The 27286-nt window shown below is 39.9% G+C and overlaps 1 protein-coding gene across 2 annotated transcripts; it reads left to right on the top strand.

The window, feature by feature from the left end:
• Positions 1-15: 15 nt before the first annotated feature.
• Positions 16-26946, top strand: tmem65 (transmembrane protein 65). 2 transcript variants are annotated; one of them, XM_063899943.1, is made up of 7 exons: positions 16-610; positions 17842-17886; positions 19205-19272; positions 19431-19485; positions 22498-22540; positions 23023-23128; positions 23741-26946. In XM_063899943.1, exons 1-7 carry the CDS (start codon positions 346-348, stop codon positions 23864-23866), a joined length of 708 nt encoding a protein of 235 aa, XP_063756013.1. In that variant the 5' UTR covers positions 16-345; the 3' UTR covers positions 23867-26946. The 2 variants fall into 2 exon arrangements, with proteins under 2 accessions (XP_063756013.1, XP_063756014.1); XM_063899944.1 differs by having other exon boundaries at positions 22454-22540.
• Positions 26947-27286: the final 340 nt, after the last annotated feature.

Raw genomic sequence — 27286 nt, 5'->3', positions numbered from 1 at the left:
TTCTGCTGACTTGTCGCTGCTTAGTTGAGCTTCTGCTTTAGCTTCAACTTCATCTGCCAAACTACTGACCGCTGAGTCTTAGACCATGAGACGGTTTGGTCGGCGGACAGCAAGAAAAGAAGATATGTACGGCTGCTTGGAAGTTATCCCAAGTTTTAGTGAAACGGACATCAAAAGTCACCAGTTTCTTTATCTTTGAGGTCGAAATTAGCAGCTAACGTTAGTAGGACCGAAGAAACAACTTCTGCCCCAGCGCAGCCCTGCTGGAGCGGGGAGACGACGACGAATCTCGGCACACAGAAGAGTACATTTGAATACTAGCTGTCATTTATTTATTTTGCCACAATGCTAAAGCTTTGTCTACAGAGAGCTTTCCCACTGGTGGCACAGAAGTTACCGACAGGACTGAGGCAGGCAGTGCCGCCGAGGCTGTCGGGGACTGGTGGACACACACCGAGCTGCTTGATGGGAACACACGGGAGAAACGAGCCGAGGGAGCCGATAAACTCTGCCAAGATAGCCAAAGACTTTATCTACCGCCTCCAGCCAAACGAGAGGACCTGTTTACTGAAGGAGCTCCAGAGTTTCGAGTCCATAGCCATTGTACAAGGTAAGAAATAAAGAAGGTGACAGCTGTAAGTGGGAATGAATGAGAAGTCCCAGGTACGAGGCACGCGCCCATATTTCCCCGCCCCCATAATAACCGATATCGATTAACACTTATTTCCTAACATCTTATGCACGTGCATTAGGGTTAAGTCCTCTCTCACTCAGCAGGTGTTTCAATGATGGGTCCCCCCTCTCTTCTGGGAGGAGTGCTAATTTATGGGTGGAGTTTTTTGAATGAAAACTGGCAGTCCCTTAAAGGTGTATAGTAGGCCACACCTGGATTATATAAATGAGGAGTAAGGAGTAAAACATGTGGCTCAGTGGTAACATCAGGTGGCTGCCGTAGTAACTGCATCAACAGTGGAAAAGGGGTGTGGCCCTCTACAACTAGCACATTCTGTCTGGAGTTGACTCGTACACTCTAAGATTGTAACCTATTAGGAAGTTAATTTCACATTCAATACTTGAAGATGATATGACTTGACCAACACTGACACCTGTACATGTAACAAACTCAGTTGAGGACACTGCTAAAGCTAAGTTAGCATCTGGTACACTCCAAGACTTGGCACAAACTTAATAACCATATCATGTCAAGTCTGTTTTTCTTGGTTTTTACAGAACAAAACAATATCCAAGTTAGATATTACACTTGAATGTAATATGTGTGCATATTCCCTCACCAGCATAAGGTCATTTCTGTTGGTTTTTATGTTGAGGCATTCCTTCCCCTTTCAAACAGAGTGACTCATCTTCGGACTGAAATAGTAAAATCAGCAGATGAATCATGGGTACAAAAATCTGAGTGTCATGGGGATCTCCCAATTCCTGCAAAAGTAATTTCATTTCAGGGAAAACCTTTAAATTAATTCTCAAAATGTTCAGCTTCCATTCAAAATGAATATGCATCAAAACCACAGATGTGTAGAGATCCAAGATTTCAAAGAGCTCCTCATTTCTTTGTGGTGCAACACAATGTTCTCCACAGCTTCTTTTTCTCAGTATTATGTAAAACATTTTTTTAAAGAAAACCCTGTTCTGTCTGCTTATCTATCTGCCTACAAAGTTGAAGCTTTTGGTTCAGCCTACAATACACTTAAGGAACGTATATATATACTTTGCAACATTACATAACATGTAGTTTCAAGCAAAATGAAGAAAAGAGAAACATCTTCCTGAGACCAGGCTCTGCATCCACACCCAGTCATCTGCAAACATTTCTTTAGAGACTGTTGTGTAAGAGGTTTTCTGTAGGAGTGCGTCTGCCGTGGTCTCTGCACAGGTATGGCAGGTTTTGAAGAGTCTGCTAACCTGATGATTGATTCATTAAACATCTTTAGTATTTTCCTAAACCAGAAACATTCCAGAGAAATTAATTATAAAACGAAAAAAGGTATGGGTTGATTCTAAGTTTTAAAGGTTACAAAACATGTGTTTGTATTCTTTTATTATTAAAAGTGATTAACGGCAACTGCCAGCTATGAGCTCCTTAAGTGTTGGACCCACACGACTAATTATCCCTGCTGTGTTTCAGAAATCCATCACAGTGTGATTTATTTCCCTCATAGATTTCAGGAACCCTGACATTAGTTATGATAGAAAGCTCAGAAAAAAACAATGCATTTATATTTATAAGCATTTACAAGTAAAAGGAATCAGGTAATAACAATATTATTGGTGAGAGTTTTTGTAACAGTTCCTACTGTTGCTGACTGTTTTCTTATTTAAACTATTCTCAAACATGCCTAGAATAAGAAATGAATGAGTGCAATTGGAGTGATGGCTGTAATACAATATTCAAAATCATGAAATGTTTTTATTTATTTTTTTTAATCATTTTGACCCCTTTCTCCCTCTCCCTGGGGATGTGAACGCACTTGTGTAACACAGTAATTGTCTTTTGTGTGCAGTAAACTGATTTGTGAAACCTTAAAATGGTCAAGAAAATACTATAGAACCGCAACAGCCATTCACCAAAGCATCTCGCTCTCTTTCTGCAGCACTGACAAGTATATTAATGAGTCTTCTCGATATTTGGCTCTTATAGTCCTCGCTAATAAGCAGTCAACTTCAAATCAGAACCCCCAGCCCACCCCCTTCACTCTTATCACCAATTAGCAAAATAAAGAACAGTGAGAGAAGGCTTTTGCTGTTAAGCTGTGAAGCATTTTTCGCCCTGTGAGTTAGTCTGACATCCAGGCTCATTAAAATATTTCATCTACATTTCAGACATTCATGCACATGCTCCTCTCCAGAGGCTATTAGTTGATGTAAATGCAGAGAAAATGAGGAGTCAAATTAAATGGAGATTTTCTGACATTCAGTAAAGGCCCTTTCACAGGTGTAAGGTAACGCTTCTAATGACAGCTTCAATTAGGATGTGTCCGTCCAGGCCTGATTGGACTGTAATAGAGATGTCCAGAGCAGTCTAACAGGCATATTTTTAAATCTTGCCAAACAGCATTTTCAATCCAACAGTCTTCCTGTAACATTTCACTCGCATGATTGTATGACTGGGCAGTATTATGTTTAATAATAAGACTAGACGTTCTCTTTAATTTTCAGTGTCTTAGTAGTGCTTTTTCCTGGTTTTAAAGGGTTCTAGTAAAAAGCTGTACATTTCTGAACATAAGAGACTGTTATTATTTGCCTTTGACCACTTAGCCATTATATCCAAAGATAAAGATCAAAGATATCATTGTAAATATTTAATAAAAGTACCTTTTGTCAATCCTACAGTATCATCTCAATATTGAAGTGTTTGATCATGACTATTGTGCTACTGTATTTATTTTTCTACCATAATGCCCAGCCCATGCTACTAAAAAGAAGGTGAATGGACTGAAACGAGGGACTTAAAATGGCAGACATATCAGGCTGTACCTAAATTAGAACTTCTTGTTCGATCTGATTTGGCTCTTAATACGAAGATTAGACTCTCCGTCTGTAATCCACCAAAGATCCTCTGGTAATGAAAGAACGGTCACTCTGTAATTCCGACTCGTTTACCAGACTGAATCGTTGCCTGACTAGTAGATCTCGTCACATCAGTTAAAGAAGTCACATTCTCTCATGTAAGGAGTTTAGATAAGAAGGAACAGAATCTGAGAAGAAGTTTGTTTAAACTGAAATGCCAGGGTTAGGGTTTGGGTCACATTGACAGTTTGTATCAATAACCCCCCTCCCTCTGAACTATTGAGTGTTTCAGTTTGTTTACTCTCGATAGGTAATTGTCTGAAATGTCAGACAGCTAAATGCTGATACATTGTGGTTTTTTTCCCTAAAGATGCTCTGGAAATTGATTTGGTTTTTATATCATTTATTACGCCATTGATGCTTGGGACAAGTCAAAAGGACAGTTAGACTAAACTCATTTCTGACTGGCATTTGTTTATCCTCTCTCCTAAAAGACCATCTTTTAATATGTAATAATGTGACACGTGTAAAGGGTTATATCTAGGGCTGTCACTTTTTGAAAAAATCACAATCGATTTTTTAGGCTTAAATTTCCATAGAATTGATTGTAGAATTGATTATCCACGTCTGCGTTTCCATTTTCAAAATAAAGTCCAACACACTGCCATCAGGACGAACGTAAAGAGGGCGCAACGTACAGGTCAGCATTTATTTATTGCGTGAAGTTCGTGTATAACAAACAGGAGCATTCTCGAAAAACAATAAGCAGTATGGACTGCCACAACATCAGTGAGGAAACCGTTACTGCCGGCTTCTGGCTGTTTGAGGCCCCCTCATAGTTGTAGTGCTGCAGTGATGTGGGAACTCACGATCACAGTTTGCATACCACTTTGTCCTCCTTCATAGTTTTGCCTTCTGCCCAAAATCCGAAGTGCTTCCATATCGAACTCCTCATGTGATTAGGGGTTATCACTCGTCTCTCATGTCGCGCAGGTTGATCGCCGGTGCCCTCCATTTTTTGGCAAACACTCAGCCGCGGCAGCCGACACTATCAGGCTGTTTCCGGTGCGGACAGTTGGTGGGAATTTACTTTTTAGCCCTCGCAATGCCTACTGCACTTTGGGAATTCTTTTCTGCTTGTTTGTGAGTTATGTTAATATTAATAATCATAAAGAAATAAAATGTTTTTTATTTCTTTAATTCATTAAAAAACAAGTTATTTGGTAAAAATCGATTCCCTCTTTTCGTTTTCGAAACGTGTGTTGGTCGGTCCAATCGATTGTGCAATCGATTCTCGAACGTAAAGTGACAGCCCTAGTTATACCACACATTTCAACCTGCAATATTCTAACACAATCAGACCTTAGCCAAAATAGAAACTAGTTAATCATTAGTTGTATTCACTTTATTTTCTCTCGGTCTAAAAATAGAGGGTTTTGTCACTTGGCGGTGCTGTGGAAAACATTTAGGTGTACAGTATTGAGGAACTATTGGCTGGAATTCAACGTGCTTTGAAGCATGGGAAGGGATTTTAAATGATTTTCATGAGGCCACTTGCCAATGAAAGCCTCCCTGTGCACACAGAGCCTCACAAGCTTTCCCTGAATCAGCTAAGTGCAGCCGCGCTTTAGGAATGAATCCTCAGAGGGAGAATATAAAAAAACAAAACATTTTATATACAGCTCACACTACATTTACCCATGAACCCCTCTGCTTCCTTGGTCTGTGCCTTAGTTATCCAAACCTTATTATTTCTGTGACGTTAATTATGTGAAATAGTTTTTAAACTTTTCCAGTTGGATTGGGACAGGATGTCCAATTAGAATACCATCACATTGTGAATCTGTCCTTACTCGTGTACACGTTTGACATACAAGTAATTGGAAGAAATGGCTTACCCAAATAATGTAGGTCTAGGTTGCCACAGACTGTTTTTGCTGCAGATACCTCTTCCACTCTCTTCATATGAAGGCAGGCTGAGTGAAGTGATGCCACAGTCTTGCAGATCGATGTCCTAAAAGAGGCTGTTTGTCATGATTATCTGTAATCATTGGACCGAAAATTCAGTATTGGATTCTGAAATTGAAACTGTGCCTGTCCAGAAACGAAACTCTTTCACCAGACACCATACAGCTGAAATGATGGTTCCCACATCGTCATACATTTGGATTTATGTGCAGCAGCAGAATGTGTTTGATGGCTCTGGGTTATTGTACATCAGCTCTGATCTGTAGCTGAACCCATCTGCTGCTTTAAACCAAAAAAGAGAAAGGAACTAATTGCGATGTAGGCGGGAATCAAACCTTGTTTACGTTTTCTTTGCAATTATAATTGAAACGTACAGTGGTATGCAAAAGTTTGGGCACCCCTTAGGAAAACCACTGCATCAGTTTGTCACTTGCTGAGCTTTTGAAGCAGCAACTTCATTTTAACATATGTTATACCTTATGGTAACAGAAACATCTCAGTAGTGAAATAACTTTTATTGGTCAAACAGAAACATGTTTATGTGCATTCAAACAAAAATAGGCATGTGCATAAATTTGGGCACCCCTAAGAAATAATTCCATTAATATTTAGTATTGCCTCCTTTTGCTGCAATAACGGCCTGTAGACGCCTCCTGTAGCCACAGACAAGTCCCTTAAGCCTGGCAGGTGGTATTTTGGCCCATTCTTCCACACAAAACGTCTCCAGTTCAGTCAGGTTTCTTGGCCTCCGTGCATGGACAGCCTTCTTCAAATAAATCCATACATTTTCAATAATGTTAAGGTCTGGGGACTGGGATGGCCATTCCAGAACATTGTACCTGTGCTTCTGCATGAATTCCTTGGTGGATTTTGATCGGTGCTTAGGATCATTGTCCTGCTGAAAAATCCAACCCCGGCGTAGCTTCAACTTTGTGACTGACTCTAGAACATTCTTGTCAAGAATCTCCTGGTACTGTAAGGAATTCATGTGGCCCTCAACTTTAACAAGTTTTCCAGTACCTGTGCTAGCCACACAGCCCCATAACATGATAGATCCTCCACCAAATTTTACAGTGGGCAACAAGTTCTTTTCATTGAATGCAGTGTGTTTTTTTCGCCATGCATACCTGTTCATGTTATGACCAAATAACTCAATCTTGGTCTCATCTGACCACAGTATTTTGTTCCAAAATGCTTCTGGCTTGTCCAGATGTGCTTTTGCATACCTCATGCGACTCTTCTTGTGATTAACACTCAGGAAAGGCTTTTTGCACATCACCCTTCCAATGAGCTCTTCCTGGTGCAAAGTACGCTGGATTGTGGAACGGTGAACAACTACACCATCAGCAGCCAGATGTTGTTGTAGTTCTCTGGAGGTGGTCTGTGGCTTCTCTGTGACCATTTTCACCATCCTTCGCCTGTGCCTTTCCCCTATTTTTGTCGGCCTACCACATCTTTCCTTCACACGGACTGTTCCTGTGGCCTTCCATTTCACAACTACGTTTCTGACTGTGGAGACAGACAGTTTAAACCTGTCAGATAATTTTTTGTACCCTTCTCCTAATTTATAATGTTGGATTATCTTAGCTTTCAGGTCAGTGGAGAGTTGTTTTGAGGTCCCCATCTTGCCACTCCCTAAGAAAGAACCTAGGCCAGGCACAGCCAGCTATTACCTATGTTAAATAGCCTTTTTCATGATTGGTTCCACCTGTCTTTGTAATTGAAGGTCTAATGAGCTAATCAAAGCAATTTTGTGCAGCAACCTGTCAGCTATAAATCCGTACAGGTGTTGAAATGAATGCTATTTATAAGGGTGCCCAAACTTTTGCACATCCCATTTTTTGCATTTTATTTTATTATAATAAAACTATGTAATGCTACCCTAAGAATTTTGGTCTGGAAAACACTAAAACGTCTACATCTTTGTAGGAAAACAAATGTTGTTGCTGTGATCTTCTATTATAAAGGAAAAGCAAATTGTCATGAAATCTCAGAGGGGTGCCCAAACTTTTGCATACCACTGTATATAACGTGTATTAAAATGAACATGGTGATCACCTTATTTTTTTCTAAACTGCTCTTTTGCTCATAAAAAAACGACCCTTTGTGGGAGATGGGTGTGAAACGTTTATTCAATCTACTGGGGACCAGATCCAATATGGAACCGGCCCCTTATGCTGTTGATATTACATCATTAGTGAATGACCAATAGTTTTAAGGGCCACTTGCTAATTTTAGATCCAATGAGCAGATGGTGCCTTTTTGCAAATGATAAGTCATCATCAGACATGCCACATTTCTATGCAAATATTACAGGCATCAATTTCACTTTAAGATGTTATGACTCAACAATCATCTTAAATGATTGTGATTCAGTGCACAAACAGAATAGAATCAGAGGGCTGGATACTGTGAGGGGACAATCCAGTGAGTGCACAGATGGACTGAAGTCTCTTTAGCTTATCATTAACCACTTGCTGGGAACCTGTGGCACACCCTGTGGAGCGGCATGTAGTTCAGACTGCAGGAGTTTAACTTTGCACTTCAACCTTTTATCATTCAGAAGTGTCTCTCTGGCTTTGGAACAATCTCATACAATACTCTTCTTAGTCCAAATACTGCATACAGCTTTTTGAATTGAAAATAAACTTGCAAACAGTTACATTTGAATGCTGAACGTGTGACACGGAACATGTTAACTTGATTAACTCGGCTAACCCTAACCCTTAACAATTTCCCAAATTGGGATCAATAAAGTAATTATTTTCTATAAGAGACAGAATGTAATGTAGAAACTAAATAGTATCCAGACAGCAGTGCTGTTTTCATCTGGGCCCCTGTGCAGATGTAAACCTCATTCTATGGGCTTTTTATTCTGTATAGGAAGGAACGCGTTAGGAGTGCATTTATTGTATTCTCCTTTGCATTCAGTGCTGGAGGTTTGCCTTTTTCTTTCTAGGTTTGCCACCAGCGACAATAATAGATGGCAGCGAGGAATTCAGGCAAACAGTACAAACCTACCGAGAATTAATTAGTGGGGAAAGGACACTTCAGTGTGCCGAAGCAGACACAGGCGCATTCCCTCTTTCTTTGTTTACCTATAACTTCCTGCGACTCAGTATTATAAATAACAATGTGCATGGCACCAATAGGTGAAAACATGGTTCTAAAATGTAATGTGATATAATTAGAAAGTAACCTCATTACAATCAGTTTTGGGTTCAATAAGTGATTGATAATGAATTCAGATTGTATAATATGCTGTTAAACTCCGATAGCGTTCTCCATATAGCCCCATTAACTTTGTTGTCACTGCATTGTCAGCGTATAGTGGCTTTTACCCGCAGAGGATCTTTAATATAGTAAATCCTGCTGTCACGCCAATAATATACACACCACACCCACACCTCCTATTTTAACCTTTTTTCCACCATTTTTTTAAATGTGTGTGAGTTTAACACTGTGATCCATTCTACACTCCCTGCTCAGGAGGTTGTAGCACTGAAGTTTGGGGTTTGCTGGGAATGAAGCCGTTATTTCCTCTGAGACCTGAGACAGATGAACGATCTGTTTAGGTTTGGCGTGCTCAGCAGCACTTTGGAACTTTGAGTGAGAACTAAAGATTTGATGTTTGACTGACACGTAAATTAGGACTACACCTTAAAACCTGAGCTGTCTCCTTAAATCAAAGCAGCAGCCTGCCAGCTCGACAGCAGCATAATGTTGCTTTCAGCTGAGCAGAGAGTGCTGCCTCATGCAGGGGGATTGAGATCTCTCAGCATGTCAGAGCTGACAATTACATATTAACAGGAAAAGAGAGAGGGGGGATGGAGGGTGAAGAAATACAGAGGTCTCCACAGAGTGGTGCAAAAAAAATGCAATACTTTCAAATAAATGCATTTGACCTTTGCTGTTAAATAACAAACTCTATGGGACTAGATTTTAAGACGATGATATCAAGATGGGAGAGACATTTCCAGCGGCCTATTTAAAACCTTTAAATCTTGTGATGGTAAGAACAAGGAATTAACGGCTCACAATGAATGTATTGTAGCACCATGTTCTACTACTTGATGACAGTGTCACTGTTTTGTCTTTACACAATGAAAGAGCTTAATACGTCAGTTTTGTCTTGCTAATACATGTCAATATAAAAGCACAATCTGTTGAAATATGGTATGGCTGTTATTGTTACTATATTGCTGCAGGAAACGTTTTGCGGTTCGTCACGAGCTCGATCAAATATTCATTACGCTACAAAACAAGACAGTGGTCATTTTGACATTATTTTTGTCCTCGTCTTTTTTGTCAGGTGTAATATATAAAAAAGGAACAGCACTTGTTAGCTGTCTAACAACGCCACTCATGCCGTGTGTCGAGCAAAGTGAAAACCGTTTAAGGCTGTCAGGCAGAAGGCCTCTGCTTTGTGTTTGAAGCACAGAAAACTGAAATCTGAATGTCCCATTTGTAACCACAGCTTAAACTCCTGACACTATCTGGACTCCTGCTGTCCTCCACTAACACAGCAGAGCTCCATATCTTTGTGTTCTCCCTGTTGCAGGCCTACGCAGATAGCGAAGAGCTTTTTCTATAACTATAAACTTTTAATAAAATGATGTCAGCATTTCCTATCAGCTCCAGGACTCCAAAGATAAACTGTAGAATGTGTCAGCAGCTGTTTACACATTCACTTGGTGAAAAACTCAATTTAAACCAGCCTCCAATCAGAATAAATGATCTTCACTCAAAGGGGTTATCTTTAGTTTGCATGACAGCAGTTTCTTGCATGTGGTAGTTTGATGCATATTTCTCAAGCTATAGCGGGGGCAGAAATGAACTCGATGTGAATCAAAAGCTGCTGCACAATGAGGCAGAACAGATGTGAACACTCCGAATAAAAATAAAGAGTTTGCTTTAAACTGTATGGCTACAATTTATGTTGGCAACTGCTTCCTATTTTAACAGGACAGTGCCCTGCAGCTCTAACATGTTTGATATATATAAATCAATGTTTTATTCAATTTAATGTGAAGACTAACCAGTTGTATTGTGATTAACTGCTGTCAGTGAGCCATGCTCTGGTGTCTGAATAACTACATATTAATAGAAAGTTCAAAACCCCAAGAGCTCAGGCTACACTTATTCTGCAACAGCTACGGGGCTGGGAGATGGTAGGAAAATCAATCATCACTATATCCTGAACAAATCCCTCAAAATCAACATTTGAACAACATTGTTGACCTACAGCTGCGGGAAAAATAAGGGGACCACTTCAGCATTATCATTTTCTCTTTATTTATTATTTATAGACATGTCTTTGAGTTTTCTATTGTATTCTATAAACTACTGACAACATTTATCTGTGTTGGAACTCAACAGACACTGGAATGGTGGCCATACATGTAGAGTTTGAGATTTTAGAAACACTTGGAGTGGTCTCTTAATTTTTTCCGGAGCTCTACAGTCATACGGTGCCATCTGAATCCAGACGATCACTACATCACTTTTCTTTAATGTCTTTAAACGTGAGAAATACAGCATTCGTGTCCCATTACGATCCAATAATTGAAGAGGTGTAGGGCGGTGCAGGAGGAGTACTGGAATTTGTTAGCATTTTACCACCTTTTTGTTCCCTTGCCTCAAAATCAACGGTGATAAGGAAATCTGTGGTTAACCTAAGCTCGCAATATTTCTACCTTTTTTTGGTGTTGTTTTTACAACATGAAAAAGGGGCAGTAAAGGCCTGACCGGTGCATTCCTGAAGCTTCTATCTGTGTTTACATTCAGTGATTGATTACAAGTATAAATGAGACTACTAAACCCCATATCCCTGACAATAAGCCGCCTTTAACAGAGCAATATCAATGCGCAGCCATGCCACCGTAATGTGGTTTGTTTATAGCATTTAACTTCTGCCGGTTTGATTGTTGTGATAATATGTGGAGGTCTTTTCTGCTGAACAAAGCGTGTAGCTATCATAACTGTGTTGGCAACAGATCTCATTTTCTGCCATATTAAAAAAATCATATTTTTATCTTGGGAGTAGTTGCAAGGCTAGCTTCCGGGACTGCCAATAAACACATTTCATCACTGCACCGCCCTCTATGCCCGCTCATCATGATCCATATTGTCCAGCCCTCACAACATGTGTACTTCTGGTGAGGCTTTTGGCCATATGGTCATTTGAATGAAATGACTTTCGGTGGAAATGAAAAATCAATCCCTCAGAGCCTCCTCAGTTTCACTAGTTCATTATTCTTCACCATTATATCTTGTATTGGAGCACAGTCAGTGATGGTTTCAATAAGACTGAGTAATATTTCAGTTTCATCATCTTTCATCACTCTAAACTGAAGCATCTGACGCCTGGAGATTTGAAGTGTAAAGTGTGTGAAAGCTAATTAGAAGACTGCAGAGTGAAAACAGTGATGGGTGGGTATTTTTAAATGGATTGTTGTTGCCAAAATGACACTGCCAATTAGGTTTACCCCACATGGGTTTGGCATGCATAGTAATTCATATAAAGACATATCCAAGTAATGAAGTGGAGGAGCGGCATGGTTGGCTGGTAGAGGGGGGAAAGCATTTAGCTGCTGGTCTGTGTTAACTTTGTGTGTATGTGTGTGAGGTTGTAGCAGAGTGTAAGATGACAGCCTGTGTTGCCTGGTTACTCAATAGGAAAGTCTGTCTATTCACTGATTTGTCTTTAATTAAAGCATAGACAAATGTTTATGTACTCATACAAAATCATTTGAGAACATTTCTATAAAGTTTGAAGCAAAAGGCCATTTATTGAGGATCAGCAGTTAAAGGTCAAGTTCAATAGTGTTGGGTTTTCCACTATTTTAGAGGATGTATAATCTATAGAAAAACGTATTTGGGAAGATTCTTCAAACCTGGTTCAGACTCCCAAACAGCAGCAAAACCATCAGAACCAGAACATACTTTATTTATCCAGGGGAAAATTGGGTTTTGCGAAAGCTAATCAGTTTTGGACTTAATTTAAAATAAAAGTGATTCAAATAGAAATATTGAAATAAATATAGGAAGTAACAAGTTCCAATATAAGCATGAGATATTAAAGTAATACCGTCAAATAAATCAAAGTACAACATCCAATAAGTCATCAAAAAGAGAAAATAATGGTTTGATTTGTACAAAGGGGACAAACTAATATGATAAATAATCCATTTGTGTTTAGTTGTTTGCCTGTTAATTAGACTGAACTTCCAATTTGTTTGTGCTTCATTATTGAGTAAGAATTTGTTGACATTTGTCGTTGGCCCTTAGCTCGTCATTAGTGGCTGCTTCTGCCCCAATTTCAGCCCGAGCAGGAGTGTCTCATTGGAGCAGTTTTGTCATATTGAGTTATTTCAGTACATTCTAGTTTTTCTGTTTATAATTTCACATTCACAAAGCTGACTGTTTCTACCTCTTTAGTGAGCATTGTCATTGTTTTTGTGATCGATTTAAACGGATATTTCTGTTCACATGTGATAGTATGTAGTCCATCCCTCCATTCAAATATGATTATTTGTTCATTTTAGGACAATCTGTGGAAATTGTCTCATTTAACTCTCATTTTAAGATCTCAAGGCCAAGAAACCACCTAAGGAAAAAAAAGCCCCAAAAGATTATCCAAAATGCAAATGTATGAACAGATGTGATTTAGTGCCAAAATGATTCAGTGCTTCAAACAAATGTAGTGTTCAGTGATAAGCACAGATGCTCACTGAGCAGTGTGTTGTTTTTAGTATCATAGGGACAGTGGGATGCATTTTGGCAGAACAATGGGTTCTGCAATTGCTCAAATGTAGGATAACATTAACTTAAGTTCTGATTTATTTCAGAATATTCCCCTGCAGTTGCATCAAAGCCTCACACTCTGAACTGTTGGTGTGTTTTTCTAGGTGTGTGTGTGTCAGGTGTGCAGTGTTTTGCAGGAAGCAGTTCCACTCTTTTAATTAGCAGTGTGAGAGCACACAGATGATGGAGCATCTGCTGACGTCTAATTATGCACAAACACAGATTCAGCTTGTGTTTGATTTAATCTCACTCTGACATAAGAGCTGTGTTGGACTCCGTCTTCTGTCAGTATGTACTTTCTGAGATACTTTGTCGGACTCCAAATCTGCTGCTATTGGCATATTATCAGCTGCATGTTTTGCCTGCTTCAGTCAGACCTATTTCTGGACGTGTTTTCCCAGGAGTCCCAGTGTTTGTACTCGCACTGCAGTCATTAGGAAGCCAAAATCACAAAGGGTGAAAATGGGTTATTCCCAACGTGTGGCTTCATATTTTCAGCAGTGCGTCTGCTATAGTTGTCTCCTTTCAACGAGACAAAAGTCAACAGCCACTGCAGCAACCCTGTGAGGCTGCAACACTCATGATACATCACAAAACAAAACTCTGGGATGGATGAAAAATGGAGATACAAGATTGCTTTTAGATTCTAATAAAGTAAGTTTAGTTTGAGTGTGGTGCCCGAGGAAATGGGTATCATATGGACTCTAAGACCAGGTAGCATTCCTTATCTCAGTGCCATTTAATTGAACCTTCAATCATTTTTGTGCAATTTCATTCCGGATCAATTTGACAAACCTATAGTGCCCTCGAGAAATGATCCGAGGTTCACTGCCCAGGCAAACAAGATTAGAGCTTTAAGGCGTCTCGTTAAATCTGAATGCTCTGGTTGGGACTGGTACAGTGAACACTTTAATTGTTCTCCTAAAAGCAATTGAGGAGTTTTGCATCTGTTTATGAAAAAATATATACAAATGGTGATATGGGAACATGTGCTAAGTACCTGCGTTTTCAGAGAAAGGGGCTTAAATAAGATGACTGTAATTTCATTGATCCATGGATTTCTGTCATTTGACTGGCAAATAGTTGAGATTAACGTTTCATGTAGTCATTGTCCAGTTCCAAGATCTGGTGTCTCTCATTGGACTTGCCCCGCTCTAAAGATGTATTGGGATTGTATAATGTTCTGGGATGAATGAGCGCTCTATGATTAGACTCAGGATCGTTGTTGATTTAAAAAAGAAAAGCCTTTCTGCCGGGGGAATTGAATGCTGGCACCACAATGAACCTGCAATCCCCGACGCATCGATCTCAGGTATGCAGAGATTAAATTGGTCTGTTGCAGTATTTAAAAAAAGGCCAAATACTCTGCATTCAAACTGCTTATAGAAAGCCAGATAAATCCCCGAGCTAATTGAGAAGAGTGAGACAGACCTACATTCATTCTTATGTAGATTTATTTTTTGTGAAATGCACCAGCAATGCAATGATGAAACACTCAACAAGACTCGTTCAACTTCAAAGAGTCTTTGTCTGTATGTCATAACTGATAGACTGTACCCTTGGCTTGTGTTTAGCTAAGGACCCCAGGAAGCACAGTACCAACTGTGAACTGTGTTTGGATGAGCGGTTCACAAGAAAGCTGCAGGCAGCAAAACAGAAGGACAAACAGTCGGCCGAGCTGGCACTCCAACATTTAATCCAAAATCAATTGAGGGGTCTCAACATTTCAGTTTGAACTTAATAAGGTGCAATGTAGCAGTCTGGCTGAGTTTTGATTACTAGAACAGGCTGCAGGTCTCCACGTTTCTGTGAATGTTTGAAATATGATGCATGAGTGCACAGCAGAGGGGCGTTCAGTGGGTTTAGAAAATGTAAAAGAACAGGTCTGTTATAATTAGTGATCTTTGAAGCACACATGTTAAACACTTGACTCCTCCAGATTCAAGAAGGTATAGCTTTAGTTTTGAATTATAATACATTCAATATTTTGGGATTTAAACTGTGGCCTTGACAAAAACAAAATGGGTTATTGGCATCAGCTTGTTTCTTTTTTTATAGACCACATTTTTGAGTGGCTGAATTAAAAATGAGATGAGCCAATTTATTGAGGACCTTGTTCTATTATTAAACCATAAGGTGGGTAAAGTAGTAAAAGTAACAGGTGCCTTTTCATGCCGCACGAGGCGCTGTGATCAATGAAGAGCCGGAGTTATTCCTGGCCTGGTTTGTAAGAAACCTTGCACCCCTGCATCCTGAAATAGAGCCTGACCTTTCCACTGAGACTGGTCAGTCAGCGGTGTGAGTCTGACCACTGTGCTGCTGCCTGTTTGTTTTGAAAGAGGAGTCTTAAGGCTGACACACACACGCGCACGCGCGCACACACACACACACACACACACACACACACGCACGCACGCACGCACGCACACTCACACTCACACACACTCACACTCACACTCACACTCACACTCACACTCACACACAACCACTAGTTATTTCTGTGCTCTTTGCTTCTCTCAGTTGGAAGAAAGTAGGTGAAGCTTGTGCAAGACAAATACAGTAGACACAAAGTGAAGAGGACTTCAGATTAATCCTCTGCTGTAATTTCCCTACTCCTGTAGTTGGGCTCTTAATGACCCAGAATGCACTCTGCTCCAGTCCCCTACTTGTCTAGAGTTAGCTTAGTGTCTCCACATAGTGCTCTACAAATCCATCCAGTACACAGCTCCTCTCATGCTAATTAAACTCAGACAGTAGTTTGAACGAGACTATGAAATATCTGGATCTCTTAATATTATTCACACTTCAACATGCCCTTCATTTCACCCAGATCAGCATCTTTTATTTGGCTAAATAAATCCAGACTGTAGAGCTTTCATTTTTTCATATTTTCATTTGTATAGCCTCTCCTGGGACATGTCTCCATGCTTTAATGTTCAAAAAGCTCTTTATGTTTCTCATACTGCCTGTGCTGCAGCACCTCTTTCACCCTCTGTCTGAAACCAGAGGCCCAGTCTGCTCTGATTGGTTAACTGTTGTGAATAGTCAACCGCTTATAAATGTCTCAGCCTTAGTCTATCACATACAGTGTGTTGAAGCGCTAGCCTATAGAAGCGTGAGTGATGTCACTATGGTCCTTAATTAAACAAAGGAGTCCAATGGAGGCGTTTCAGGCAGGGGACATCAACACAAATCCTTTGAACACACTACAGGAAAGGGAAAACCCCCAAAAGCATAATATGGCCTCTTGAATATCTGTTGGCAAACAGTTGCTTCTGAACACATGCAGCAGTAATGCTGCAGGATGATCATTACTTGTGTCCTGTGTTTGTGTTCACCTAATGAATGCAAAGTCCAATATTTCTCTCTGTTTGAGCTCCTTGGAAAAGTGAAGTATCTGTCGTTCAGCTGCTAAATGCTCCACCATGTTCCCCAGCTAGTCTCTAACTCTGTCTGCTTTTTCCTGCTAAGTAGAGCACAGGGGCTTCTTACTGCACTTGGCTGAAAACAGCCTCGTGCGGCAGCCCATAGTATCACTATGAGACCACTGAGAGTTGGCAGAATAAACAAATATTAATTATAAAGCTCTGTATATCCGAAGGGAGCGGCAGATTCAGACTCCATGTAGGTTCATTAGTATTTGCAAACCTTTTCAAATATAATTTTATGCATTTATTCTACAGACTGTTAAAAGCTGCTTTAAAATGATAGCCTCTGATAATGCTCATGCTTGTCCAATGCCTGATTGCAATCCAAATCAAAACTTGCATCTAAAAAGTCATTTAATCACATGGGTTTTATTTATCAAATTATTTTTCTAATATACGAATATAGTTTTTTCTCATGGCTCAACATAACTTCTTCCTGTGTTGGGCTCGTTTGCACACCCTGCAGCAGTGTGGGCTCTGATGGCAGATGGAGGCAGTTATTGAGGCTTTTGACTGTAAATACTGTGTCTAGCAGCCATGTTGGAATCACTGTGCTCTAAGGTCACTTTCAGACAGAGCAGGGTTAAATGAAAAGCGCAGCCTCATCGCTGCTCTTAATGTGACCAGTGTGTTGGCAGTGTGGCCACGCTGCAGCAGACACTGGGACTAAAGTCTCCGGTGGTCCAGTCTTCTGCATCTTTGAGAGTTTTTTTGAGTAAAGAATCGGCATTGCTTTATTATTTTTGTAATGATAAAACGTACAAACACAACAAACTGTAAAGAGACATTGCATCACTGAAGATTAATTTTATATTATGTGGAGGATTTAAAAAATAAAGTGTGTGTGTGTGTGTGTGTGTGTGTGTGTGTGTGTGTGTGTGTGTGTGTGTGTGTGTGTGTGTGTGTGTGTGTGTGTGTGTGTGTGTGTGTGTGTGTGTGTGTGTGTGTGTGTGTGTGTGTGTGTGTGTGTGTGTGTGTGTGTGTGTGTGTGTGTGTGTGTGTGTGTGTGTGTGTGTGTGTGTGTGTGTGTGTGTGTGTGTGTGTGTGTGTGTGTGTGTGTGTGTGTGTGTGTGTGTGTGTTCAGCAGTTAATGTTTGATGTTTTTTCCTTTCAGAGAACCAGGAGCCCTCGCCGCCGACCAGAGCCCAGATCAAATATGGTGAGCTTAAATGTGACGCACATTTACTGTATATTCTGGAAACAAAACTGCAACCTGAAACTCCTCCAGGAGTATCATGTCAGCGGTTCTGTTTTCTTTAATAAACACTTTGAGTAGTTCATCTCTTTTTCTAAGTGTATGTTGGAAATAAAGCTGACCAGACATTAATGAGCTTTGCTGGTTTTATACGTCTAAGATGTAATTCTATCGTATACCAGTCTGAACTTCAGTGATAACCTCAGTCCAATAACTGATGAACTCATAATCAGACTTGTGATTTTAAGGCAGAGCTCCCAATAAAATAGATATTTTCATTCGGTATTTATCCACAGGAGGAAACTGTGGAGACCACCACAGTGGAGTAAGAAGTCAATAATAATGACATCTTAGATTACGAATCAAAGAGAACAAACACACACTGCACTGTTGGATTTGTAAAGTAATGCACTAAACTGATTCAATGTGATAGTCAATTGTTGGATATTCATCTGGCTTTCAGTATAAAAGTATTGATTTGCATGTCTTCTTTGTAGTGTTTATGTAATATAATGCAGCATTAAATATATATATATATAATAAACATACTATATCAGAAACCACAAATAAAAACAGAGACTGATAAGTGTTAGAATAAAGGACATTTTATATTATCCTGTTTGCTCTATCAAAACAGTTAAACCACAGCATTGTGAACTCTTCTTTTCCACTGTAGAAGCATGCAGGCGTTTCAGATCATCAGCCTCAGCTGTACTTTGTGTTAAGCGCTTATTAGCTGATGTTAAAGCTAACATGCTAAGACAGTGAACATGATATTAACCTGCTAGACATCTCCATATCAGCATGGGGAGCATGTTTACACGCTGACATTAAGTCCAAGCTCACAGAGCAGCTGGCTTAGATTCTAAGTGTTGTTTGAGTCCAAGCTATATCTCTAAACTCTGCTCCTTCCTCTCATTAAGTATGCAACACTGCTCAGGCCGGTCTGTTGTGTGTATTAAAATGCTTTGCATGTATTGACCTGATACAATTCAATACTTCAATGTTTTGCAAAATAAATTAAAACTCTAAAAATGACTTTCACTTCTTCAAAACGTATTTGAAAGTTCTCAAAACTGTCATCTTCCTGATTTTAAAATAGTTAAACACTTCCCTTCACCAATGGAAATGTGTAAGAAATATGTTTGAAGTTATCTCATGTTAGTGTTAAACACAGCACATGAGGCATGAACATGCTTTCTGCAGTTCCCTGATAGCAAAGTGCAAGCATTCAATGTAAATGTCAGCTTCTGTGTTAATCCTTCTTCCTGTTTGTCTGCAGTTTTGTTCCACAACTGCGTCCCCTTTATTGGATTTGGGTTCCTTGATAATGCCATCATGATCGCAGCAGTAAGTGACTTTATTTCCACAATGATTCAGATTGTTTTAACGGTAACAAATTGCCTTTATGATTGAAAAATGCAAGTCTCACATCTTCCTCTACCTGTGTTGTTTCTAAAACTCTTGAGTCTGGATGAAAACCTCCCCCCCTCTCTCCTCTCCTCCAGGGAACACAGATAGAACTCTCTATCGGAGTCACTCTTGGGATCTCCACCATGGCTGGTAAGAGCAGAGAATTGGACCTGGCAGTCTGTAGTCAAGTCATCATGAAATCTAAATAGACGTATCTGGTCCCAAATTCCATTTACACATTTGTTTGTCAAAAGTTTTAATTGCATAATAATTTAAGTCATTTATAAATCAAAAATTCGTCTTAAATATATAATGTTCTCTTCAAAAACATTGAAAAGTGAATCTTTAAATATTGATAATCAGTTGCACAGTATTTTTGACTAAAATGACCATACCTAATATTTATGATCAGCAGCCGGGGTTCCCTTTAAAGTCCTCACAAATGTTATTGCTTCAGTATGGAGGTGCATTGGTCTCAATATTATATTTGTGAACAGATCAAAAGTCCATGTTTAAATGTGTAGTTGGTGAATATAACTTTCCAGAAATGCAAAAAATATATTTGTAAACTCGTTTTTTTTGTGCAAATCTGCAAAAATTCGACAAATAACAAAAATAAACAAAATCATTTTAGAAGTAAAAGAACAATATCTGTGGATGTGTTTCTATCATTAACATGTGTTGATCAGGCATTTGTGAACCCTGTTTATTTAATTTCGGCAGCAAAAATGCTTTTGTGGATCTTAATTCTACGTCTACATTTCAAAATAAGAGCTTGCAGTCTAGTCTCTGCTGATTGGTTTTCTTTTTAATAACCAGCTAGTAACATACATTCTTTATGTTACTCTTTATTGGTTCTATGTTTATAATGTAGCACACACTATCGATACATTTCCGTTGACTGTGGCTGCACCAAGCCTTAGGGTACAGCAAACTCATCCTTTAGGCTGCTTTGCATGGATGTCTTTATCTTTAGTTACAAAGCATCACTTGTAATGAATTAATTGAGTAATTATTAACCCAAGAAATATTGATACAACTCTCCCTCCATAATTCAGTGTGAAAGCATTGCCTCCTCTTCCATCAGCCATCACCAAAGACATGTTGTTACTTCTAAATCCGGGCTGATGCCACCTGTTGTGTAAAGTTGCGCTGGAGAATGTTCTTTAAACTCCTCAGTAGTCCTGGTACACCGCCTGCTGTCATCATGGCTGCTGTTCTGGGTCTCAGGTCAGGTCTTTATCAGGCTGTGGAAACCATAAAGGCACTGGAGCTCGTCTTCTCCCTTTTCCTCGCCACTAGATTATTCTGTTTCCATGGATACTTGGCTTCAATTTCCTCTGCAAAGTGCAAATGGGGGGAAAAAAAGTCTCCAGATCAATAGCCCCGCTCTGACGTCTTTATCCATCCCGGCGCTGCTTCATATTTGTGTCATCATCATCCGGCCTGCAGCGATGCTCAACGACTGATATGAGACGAGACCTTTCCCAGCTTTAACTCTGACTCCTCTTCATCATCCTTACTGTCATATGCAATCAGTCAGAGGTGCTGGTGAAATGAGGTTGTGAGATTGTATCGCTCTTCACTTCTTTGAGCGAAACTTGGACTGGAAAAGTCTGTCTGGAGTTTTAGTTCCTGAGGAAACTGTGCTAGCATCAAGCGCTAAGCACCGCTGCTTTTGATGCCTCTGGAGATCCACTCAGGGGAAAACAAACCCATACTTGCCACCTTAAGTTTAAATAACCGTGAACAAGTGTAATTTCTACCGCATTGTCAGCCGTCCCCTGTGAAAATCCAAGCTGCAGTGGGAATTCTTCACAGCTGCCAAGTGTTGCCGATGTTATACATTAACTAGAACTGTTCAGAAGCTGCTTCTGCTGACAGTAATGCCGTGAAGGCAGATGGAAAATGAGCTGACTTGTGTTGGAGGTTTTCCAAAGGTGCTCTTTTATCTGTGAAACTTTAAACACCTTCTCTCACTCCCACTGGCTCTAATCTTGCATTGTGCTGCCATGGTCTATTGTTTGGACTCCTCTTTCTGCTTTTCATCTTCTTACAGGTCTATGTGGGCCCCTTGGCACGGCACATTTTTAGGTACATGCACTTATTTGTGTGGGGGAGTTTCTAAAGTTTTGCTCAGACATGGGCATTGTACGGACAACACAGGCTCTAGAGGTGGATAATAGCCTAAATACCAGCCAATTATTTGTATATTTTACTTCAATTACTCCATCAATTTATTTTCGGGCACTTGAACAGACTAATGCAAGTAGGCCAGACCTCTTTTACTCTTTAGACGTCCTCCAGCTCTTTTCTACGCTTGATCCCAGTTGGACTTACTTTCAGAAAGCGTCTCAACATAGTTATCCACGATGCATCCTGATCAGACATCTGAACCGTCTCCACTGGCTCCTTCCATTATGAATGAGGACCTATCTGTTAAAGCTAATAGTGTTGCGGTGAGGACTCTTTTCTGTAGCCCGAGCCAGATAGCATAGCGAGGGCTCCATTGACAACAAAACAAACTCAATGCGATTTTCCATTGAATTTCAAAGTATGAAATGAGATCTGTGGAACACATTTATGATACTTGCCGGTTTTGCTAGCAGCACCACTTTGATTTTTGAAGTGTAAATGCAATCAGCAGAGATAAAAAGCTAACGTTAAGCTATAAATGAACTACATCACGGTCACATTCACAACACAATCGCTAAGCTAGAAGTTCTGCTTGATGAGGTTTAGTAATCTTAGTTGTTAGCAACTAAGGCATCTGACCAAAACACGTTAAAAAAAGTCTCCCAGATGTGCTAACATGCTAACTCCTATCCAGGCTTTAGGACTCATTCCTGCACCACTCTATCGGAAAGTTTGTGCTCTTAGCTATATGGACAGATCTAACACTACATATATTTATGATTCCATTAGAATATCTTTGCTAACACATCCGAACCTCAAGCAAGCCAGCCAGCATTACTAACCCAGTTCAATGGCCCGCAAACATCCATTCAACCTAGACCTGAAACAGGGATGAAAGGAGCTTTAAATCCCTTAAATGCTTTATTCATCATGTGATTCTGATGTGCATTATTTATCTGTCACTTTATGTGTGTTTCATCAGAGAACAGCAGACATCAAAGTGTTTCCCTATCTGTGTTTCTGCAGCTGCTGCGCTGGGGAACCTGGTTTCAGATTTGGCAGGTCTCGGGTGAGCAGCATTTTGAACGCTCTGATGTGTGATTTGTTCAGGTAGATGTGTGATGTCTTTTGAAGAGAGAAGGTTCAAGGTACAGTCTGTGTTTGCGGCATTTTAAATTAAAATAATGAACCGAGGTTTCTTTGTGTTGTTGTTTTAACCATGTGGGATTTTAGTTTGTACTACTTCTAGTTTTAATTTTCCACTCGTCTCTTGCTGCATTTTCACTCGTATTAATCCTCGTTTCCTGCTTTTGGTGTTTTGTCTCCAGGAGAACAAGTTTGTTTTCCATGTTCAACCTGAATTTTTGATGAGGGAGGTTAGAAAATACTTTTAAACGGTAACAGGCGTTTTTACCCTTGCATCCTTTACAGCAGTTTAAAGATAGCTTTAACTCCTGCAAAAGCTTTCAAATTAGGGAAATGATTGGAATGTTGGGATGGTAAAGGATTTTTAACTCTCACATATAATAAGACAAATATGTGTGCATGCAGTCTTGCAGGTTATGTGGAGTCTCTGGCGTCCAAATTCGGGATGCAGGGTCCAGAACTGACGCCCAAACAGGCGGACATGTGGCAGACCCGGGTCAGCTCACACGTGGTGAGATACTGATTTATTTATATCCGCTGAATAAAATCTAAAAGATGTGTTGTAACTGAATTTAAATGTTCCATAATTAAAAGTTTCAAAGATATCTGTATAGCTTATTAGAAGGAAATAAAGTCAGACAGCCAAGAAAATTGCAATATGTGCATCTCTAATTTGAGGACTTCAACACAAAGCCAACAACAAGGATATGACTACAGTGAAAAAGTTGGTGGTGTTAGATGCATCAAAGGTCCCAAGCTGAAGTTGCAGTTTAACCTCGAAGGCAGTGTGTCAGACTTCTTTCTTCCATGAGGCACATCAGAGGAAATGTTTTACAAGGACAATCCACAGACCAAGAGAGGTATGAAAAGAGAATCCCCCAAAACAGCTGTCGCTTTACTTTTGTCACTTAGTTAAGATCAAAGCTTTCAAAAAGTCATGTGGAGATAGCTGCCTCAAAATTAGCAGCACTGCCAATGACTCTATGAAGCAGTGAAGTTGTGAGTCTCCTCTGTATCTCTGCTATCTGAGCTGCGAACTCTGCTCTGTCTAATAACAGATTTTATTTTAGGTCATAGTGAAGGTTTCCTCTTGATGATATCATTTCCTCCTCTCCTCCTGCAGGGTAAAGCCATCGGAGTGTCCATCGGCTGTATCTTGGGGATGTTCCCGCTGTTTTTCTTGGATGACGATAAGGACAAGGAGAAAGAAGCACAGCCCTGCATCGACACAGCATCACCGTCTTCCTAACCAGCCCCTGCACACCAACGGACTGCACAGACTTTTAAGAAGTAGAAAAAGTATTTTTAGCCGGGTGTTTCTGTCTTCCTGCTCAGGCAGCGTTCACACCTCTTCAGTCTCCAAACCGTTTGAAGCAGTTTATGTTAGCTGATGAGATTCGGTTCACATCCCAGGCTCTCTCTGGCTTCTACCTGAGCTGTGGTGTGTACACTGTCTCCTCAATCAACACCTGCCATATGTTTATCCAACATGTCAACATAATGGATTGACACTCATTTAAATGAGCACATTTTACTTTTTGATGAGGGACAGATCTCCAGGGATCCATCATCGTTTCTTCTTATTCACCCTGAAAGAAAACAAGGCTTTCAGTAATAATATCGAATGAGAAAACAGGCACTATTCAAATCTTTCATTTTCTTAAAAGATGATATTAAATCACAATCACATATTTGCTTGAGGTCTATTGGATCTGTACAGCATGAGTTAGTCCTGGAAATGAAAACATTTAGTTGTCAATAGAGACCAGTCTGTTTTTAATCTCAGTTTTTGACATGGGTCAAATAGCTTTTGTGAACGCTGCCTGGGTGGCTCACCTGTCCTAACCCCTTCACTCTACAGCTGATTCACATATCAGCTTCAGCCACAACAGGGTGCTAATAATATTCTTTATTAGACATCCTCTTCTTGTCCACAGAGGGGGAGTGTGGTGTCGGGGGGGGGTCAGTAGAAACACATACAGCATGTTCGGAAACACTACGTCACTACATGATCAACAGACAACCTGATGCTCATGTCCTTTTTATTTTGTTTTTTAATTAACTTGTAAAGCAGCACATGAAATATGACGGGACACTTTATATATTGGAAAGACTTTTAAACCATTTTGGGAAAAAAAGTCAGTCACTACAAGATGCTGTTCTTCAGTTGCCAAAAAACATGTACAACAGTGCCCCTGCTACCTCCATGGGAGTCTTTCTGTGTTTTGCATGAAGGACTGATGTAGCTCTATAACCAGATGTGTTTGTTTCCTTGTCAGGTGGTTTTTAATATGCTGGAAAGTCAGATGTCTTGTACAGGTTGAAGGAGGCGCTGAGTGGCGAGGCTTGGAAACTGATGTTTATTTTCAGTTTTGGGCTGTACTCTTTGTTCCCCAAGGTGTCTCTGTATCTCTGCTTTCTTTCCACACCCTCTTTTCTCTTATTTCTCTTAAGGACGCTTCATTTGCGTCCGGCCATCTGTGTAATGCTTTTTCTTTTTAGGTTTCTGCTTCATCAGACTGGTATCTGCAGATGGTTGGGATTTGCAACAAACAATAAGAGCGTGCAGTCTAAAACAGTCTAGCATACACCATGAGTCACTTCAGTAGGTTTTATTGATTTCCACACCTCAGAGCTTGTCTTTTTTTAAATGTATAATCCGTCTCACTCTTTGCTTCTCTCACACTCCAGCTTTCTGCACATATTCAAGGTGCTTTCTGTAAATACAGTCCTTTTGCTGGCTGCATCTGAAACCAATCCCCATTTACTCCTTATTTCAGTAAAGGTGCTACAAGCTATTATTTTCACTGTTGATTTTTATGGATCAACAATTCTTTATTCTTTGATAAAACAGAGAAGAAGAAAGGTAAGTGTTGGTGATCCAAGGCAAGGTACAAAGAAAACATTCTAACTAATTGCCTAAAATACAAGAATCTGAAGCATACAACCATATCAGATAATAAATGTTGCTTGCTTTAAAGAGGCCCTATTTATGCTATTTAGGGGGCTCCTCCCTTTCCTGTAGTGTGTTCTATAGGTTTTAGTGCATCTAAATGGTCTGCAAAGGCTAAAATCCCTGTGCCCCCTCTCCCTAAAATCATTCAATAATTTCATGATTGGTTCATTTAAAACAAATAAACCTGTCAGCACTAATTAAGATTCTTTATGATATATATATGCACAATAATTTGCTCTAAAAATATCCCACAATGCATCAGAACAAAGTAGAGTCCACAGAAATTGTTTCTGATTGTCCTAAATACAACGCCTAACATCTGATAGATTCTTCAGTAACATTTGTAGCACAATACTGCTGATGTATAAATGTCCCATAAATTAATGGAATATTATGCGTAGCTTTTCCACAGTATTCCTGATTTATGCCTAATTCAAAAGGGAGAGACTGCTAATTCAATTTACATATAAACTATAGATATATTGTTGCACAAGTTTATAATCATTTAAAGTAACATGCTTGTGTTGCTAATGGGAAAATATGTATTTATTTTTTGCCTTACTTCCTCTTTGCGTCTCTGCAGTTGCAAGAGTAATACAAAGGGTTAATCCATATCATCTCTACTACAGTTACCTCCAGAGGGGGGATGTAAGGTGAATGAGTGAGTGAGGGAGTGATTTCAGACTCACACTTCTGTTTATATTAACCCTCGCCTGGCTTTCACAGCAGCGGGGGGGGGGGGGGGGATGTTGTGATGCAGGGACGAGACATGTTCATCTTTAGAGGGACGAGGACACAAATCCCCAGATTAAAAATGGAGATGGTGAGAAATGTTGGGGAATAATGGAGCCTCTGAGTTCAATGTTTGAAAGGTTTTAACATAATAAGGTTGTCTTGGTTTTACTGTAAAGGCCTCAGGAGTTTGTCTTTAAAGAGATTTGACGTGCAGAACATAAAGCAATATGTGTTTGAATCATGTGGTAAATAAGGAGTCACTAATTAATAATGGATGTTCTCAGTCTCATGATTTTGAATGTTTTTGTATCATCTCATGTTTATATCACGTCGTGTAGTGTTTTCTCTCAGGGTCTTCAGGCCTGTGTAGAGAACACATGTTGTTTCCATCCCTCTCTTCTCTTGATGATTTTCAGTCTCTAAAGAAATGAGGAGAGGGATTTTGAGCGTATGAACTAAAGTATAACCTCTAAATGAATGCTGTGTTGTGCTGCCCTCTTGTGGACACTCTGGGTCAGCAGCTGTGCACTGATACCTGTATGTACTCCAAAGCAGTCATGTGGACGGACGGCTTATACAGTCTGCAACATAATGTGCAATTTAAACTGACCTAATAAATCTGGGAGTGTTTACCTCTGGCTCTGCAGGTGGTTCTGAAGTTCTGTTTGCCTTCTCATTCGTCGATGATGGCTGAAGTGCCCTCGAGCTAGGCATTGAAACTGACTGAGGAAGGCTGAGGGCAGCAGATCTGAGGTCAGATTGTGTGCGACTATCTCACACAACACAACCACACATTCAATACACACTGCATCTTAAAGAAGGTTTCTGGATCAGCTCCTTACTTCAAATAATGGGATCAGAACCAGGTTTATTACCAAGTAGGTTACCACATACAAGGGAAAAGCAAAAATAAGTTACAGAAAATATATTTAACATTGAGAAACCAATATAAATATGCAGACAGAATAGTTACTTAAA

This window comes from Eleginops maclovinus, chromosome 13 (assembly GCF_036324505.1).
Source record: "Eleginops maclovinus isolate JMC-PN-2008 ecotype Puerto Natales chromosome 13, JC_Emac_rtc_rv5, whole genome shotgun sequence".
In the NCBI taxonomy this organism is placed as follows: domain Eukaryota; kingdom Metazoa; phylum Chordata; class Actinopteri; order Perciformes; family Eleginopidae; genus Eleginops; species Eleginops maclovinus.
This window is presented reverse-complemented; position numbering and strand designations above follow the sequence as displayed.

Bases quoted from the DNA above. Each gene is read 5' to 3' on its own strand.
- tmem65 (XM_063899943.1), top strand. From the start codon at position 346: ATGCTAAAGCTTTGTCTACAGAGAGCTTTCCCACTGGTGGCACAGAAG. The intron at 17,887-19,204 runs GTGAGCTTAAAT...GTTTGTCTGCAG, and splicing joins CAGAGCCCAGATCAAATATG to TTTTGTTCCACAACTGCGTC. The intron at 19,273-19,430 runs GTAAGTGACTTT...CCTCTCCTCCAG, and splicing joins ATGCCATCATGATCGCAGCA to GGAACACAGATAGAACTCTC.